This window comes from Borostomias antarcticus, assembly GCF_949987555.1.
Source record: "Borostomias antarcticus genome assembly, chromosome: 4".
Lineage (NCBI taxonomy): Eukaryota > Metazoa > Chordata > Actinopteri > Stomiiformes > Stomiidae > Borostomias > Borostomias antarcticus.
In genome coordinates, this window is record NC_140237.1 from 30,609,589 (window position 1) to 30,613,577 (window position 3,989).

Sequence of the window (3,989 nt, forward strand, 5' to 3'; positions counted from 1 at the left end):
ATCCTCTGTAACCACTGACTGCTTGTTCATTGGTTAACGAATACAAATGCACCAGAAAGAACAAGGCTACTCATAATCATCAACTGATGGATTCGAAAGTCAATACAGAAATATGAATCAAATAGTCACAGCAGCGATAGACAAGTGGATACCAGGGTCACTACTTTGCTCTCATATGCTGGTATGTTGGTACAAGCAAAACCAATGAGAGTGAATCTCTATATGCCCATCTAAAGTAGCTGCAAAACTCATTGAAAGAAACCAGCCTGCATGCAATTAGCACATGGTTAAAGGAAAACCTTAGCCTGAGCTACAAGATGCAGCTTTCAGCACCTGGGACAGCGACCGCGTGTGCGAAATCACGTCAATGTTCTAAAGACTGCAAAGACACAAACAACGCTCTTAACTCATAAGATAAGGGAAATGAGTGTTGCCTAATGCATCAACTCACTATCCACCTATATTCAGTTGTTCCCTCAATGCCAGGGGCCTAAAGTAAAAGTCTACTTCCTTCGGCAGACAGCCGCAAGGCATTATTCTCTCTAAGGGGCTCTTAAAAAGAAACGACTCCATAGACGTTAAACTGTCAGAGACTTATTTTCAGCAATCATCACGCTCATTTCAGTAATTCAGTTTGGTATAGGCAATAAACCTAACATAAAAAATACATTTAAAAAATCTGTGATTAAAAAATGTGTTACCCAACATCTTGTTCTATACAATAGAAATATGTGTATGGGGGAATGGAACATAATAATACTATCTCAGAGGAAAATAAGTGGCCCTCCAGTTGAGGGAGAGAAGATATCAGGTGAATTCTGGCCGGAGCAGTAGACTGCAGCCATCCCTGCCGCTCCAGGAAGGCGGCTGCAGTCCCATGCAGCTTGTGGCTATTTGACAGGTTCTGCATCATTATGAGCAGAGGCTAAATACTTTCCTGAGGATCAAATTGTGTAATTGAGTTCAGAACCCCCTATTCTGAAGTTGTTGACTATCTATGGAATACATTTAGGACATATTCGGACAACTGATATGAATAGAATCTTGATCGTTTTGCATGCTACACATTGATTTGTACAACAGGAGAACATTTACACAGAGGCCAGAGATTGAATGGATATTTTAGTCATCTAGTTTATAGATTGAAAATAAGTCTGAGCTCTGTGGTTTTGCTTGTGTTTCGCATTGTTCTAATGATTAAAGAGATATCTAACGAACCAAGCGACTCTAAACCGGGGAGACGCAGTTGCCAAGGTAGGATGCTATTAATATCAGCACGAGGAATTAAATCAATACGTCAAACGGACAGCGACGGGCATGTATTCTCCACAAGATGGCGACTCATAAAGTTTGGATTCTGTTTAAGTTTATTCCCCTTGTTATATTACTCGTGAGCTTTCTGTATTAAACATATACAGGCTAATAAGATGAACGATGAAGGCATTAAACACGCTTCATCAGGCCTTGAGGAGAAACGGCTGATCATATCGACATATTTTTTCTTTACAGGCTATATTAATGTCGATGCTACTCTATGCATTTTTTGTGACAGTAATACATTGCAATTTCATTGCAAATTGATAGTTTTATGTTAAATCAATCAGAAATGGATGTGATCAATTAGTAGGGTGTAGACAACACCATGTTGCCATAAGGTAACACTGCACGCGAAGTGAACCGTAGCCTAATTCAAGAGCATCTCTGACCGGTTGTTGGCGTGACAGGCAGCTGTGATTATTAAGGCTGTTCAACTTTATTTAGGCTACAAGAAGCCTACATGTGTCGTCTTTTTCTGCAAGCTCAGCAGCAGTGCAGAAATAAACTATAGTGCCTCGTAAAGTAGGCTATTATTAAAATGATGGTGTAGTGCAGCCTAGCCCGGCTCATAATCACACATATTGCATCTCTCCCGGCTTTCAGAAAATCCATAGCTTACACCAGTATCATGTCTCTAAAACACGTTCGCACTGACGAAACTTAACTCCTTGTGTCATCACTGTCTTACCTGCTTCTCCAAGCATTCCTTCGCTGAGAGAGACGGTTTAGGTGACGGCGCTCTGTCGCAAACGCAGCCCTCCAACAGGTATAGTCCCGAGGGGCGCGAGCTGGAGTCATTCTCGAAATAAAACAACATATTCTGCAGCAAAGCGAACCATTTGGCATGCCATTTCGTGTTGTCTGAGCTTTTCTTACTCAGACAACCTCGCCTCGTGCCATCCTTCTTAGCCAGGAGAGCCAGATAGGTGATATGGCCATCATTAAGCCGCATTCCTTTCTGCATTTTGGCTAGTGGATCCAAAAGGAGGCAATACTTGCAGATTCTTACATGTTCCTAGCACCTCACCTGCCTAAAAGACTCCGACTTGGTGGGCAACGGATAACACTCCTTTGTGCCCATTCACTGCTGCCATGCTAAAGTGAAAAAGCAAAGAGATTCAAACAATCTACCATCAGCACAGCCAACAAATGAGTGATCTTATACCACGGATTCCATACTGTCAGCATTTGCTAAGCCTGGCGATGTCTTGAAAGCGCCTTTCCCTTGACCCGAATTGTTCATGATTGGGACTGAAGTGCCCGCACGCAGTAGCAGCATCTTGCTCGCGCGGAGGAAGCGCAGTCACGTGACGTACCCCTGGAGAGGCAGATTTCAGCACCTTGGACAGATCCGCCAACGATCGAGGCGAGTCGCAGTAGCAGTATTGCACACACGGGGTCCGTTTAAGTTATAGATTGAGTGTCACAGATCAAATGCCAATGTCAAATTGAAATTAGGTAACGACTTTACTGATGTCCCTATAGAGGTAGCTTCGAGAGATTAAGATCCAACAAAACTGTCGTAACTGTTGGCATTCCAGTCAGATCTATTATCAAAGGTAAAACTTTAAGATGACATATTGCTTCGCCAATGTCAGAGATGATACAATGTAAAATGATCACACATATATATATATATATATATATATATATATATATATATATATATATATATATAAAACACCCATTCTGGGATGTTTCGCGCATGGTTTGCTTTTGATAGGCTACTTTGCTTTTTAGATGTAGCTTTTCTTTTCTTTCTTATATATGCCTTTGCGAGATGGACATTTGTATTGGTGTATTGTATCCTATTAGTGGAATGCCCGGTTGAAACACCTTGCGGTTGAATATCATGCAGTAGACTATTTGCTGGCAGGGTTTTGAATCAGCATTTTTCTTCTGTGTAGTAGCTGAGAGAATCTGCTCCTTCTGTAGAAATCCCCCCCAACCCCCACCTCGCATGTACGGAGGAGGAGGCATGTGAGTGTTACAAAAGCATACTGCTGGAGGCTCTGCCCATGTTCGCACTTCCTGCGCAATTAAAGGCTCGAAACAATTCAGCATCCCTGTGCAGTGTATTTCGAATGCAGCATCTTCTTGTGGAACAGAACTTCAAGGAGGCCAAAATCGTCGAATCATCAATTTATTGAGCATGCCTAACAGGGCCAGAACTAAGGCAAATACTAAGGTTCACAAGGAGGGGCCGAGTTTATATGTCCTGGCTTCAGGCCGGGTCTCACATGACAAACACATTTGCATACAAGGGATATAAACATGGTCACAAACGGTTCAACTAAGTTCTGAATGGTCAATGTATCCGCTCATCTTTGCCCCACCTTCGGACACGGGGACTGCTGGGTCCTTCGTGGGATCACGTTACAACTGTAGGCTAACTGACTTCAGAGGTGACCATAAACAAAGGATCATGTTGACTCAGGACAAGTTGTAACCCACATGTTAAACTCCTTAATTAACACAGTTCCTACTTAAGTGAAGTTTATTCATTATTCTACTAAAATGATTACTACATGAGAGTAATACAGATGTATTAATGTAATACAGTATAATACAGTATAAAATACTACACCTGCTCTCAGAGAACACCGACAACCTACAGTAACTGTTGCTTTACAGGACAATCATGTGCTTTAGACAAGCTCTGGCTCGTGAGG

The 3,989-nt window shown here is 42.1% G+C and overlaps 1 protein-coding gene across 3 annotated transcripts in view; it reads right to left on the reverse strand.

Annotated features, from left to right (window-relative positions):
• LOC311308209 (ras-specific guanine nucleotide-releasing factor 1-like) overlaps nucleotides 1–2,281 on the reverse strand; it is a gene marked incomplete at both ends in the record, with an annotated part of 18,759 nt that extends 16,478 nt beyond the window's left edge. For all 3 annotated transcript variants that reach the window (XM_084437148.1, XM_084437147.1, XM_084437146.1), the window contains one exon: nucleotides 2,006–2,281. In XM_084437148.1, the coding sequence (XP_084293274.1) occupies nucleotides 2,006–2,281 (276 nt within the window). The remainder of the gene's footprint in view (nucleotides 1–2,005) is intronic.
• Nucleotides 2,282–3,989: the final 1,708 nt, after the last annotated feature.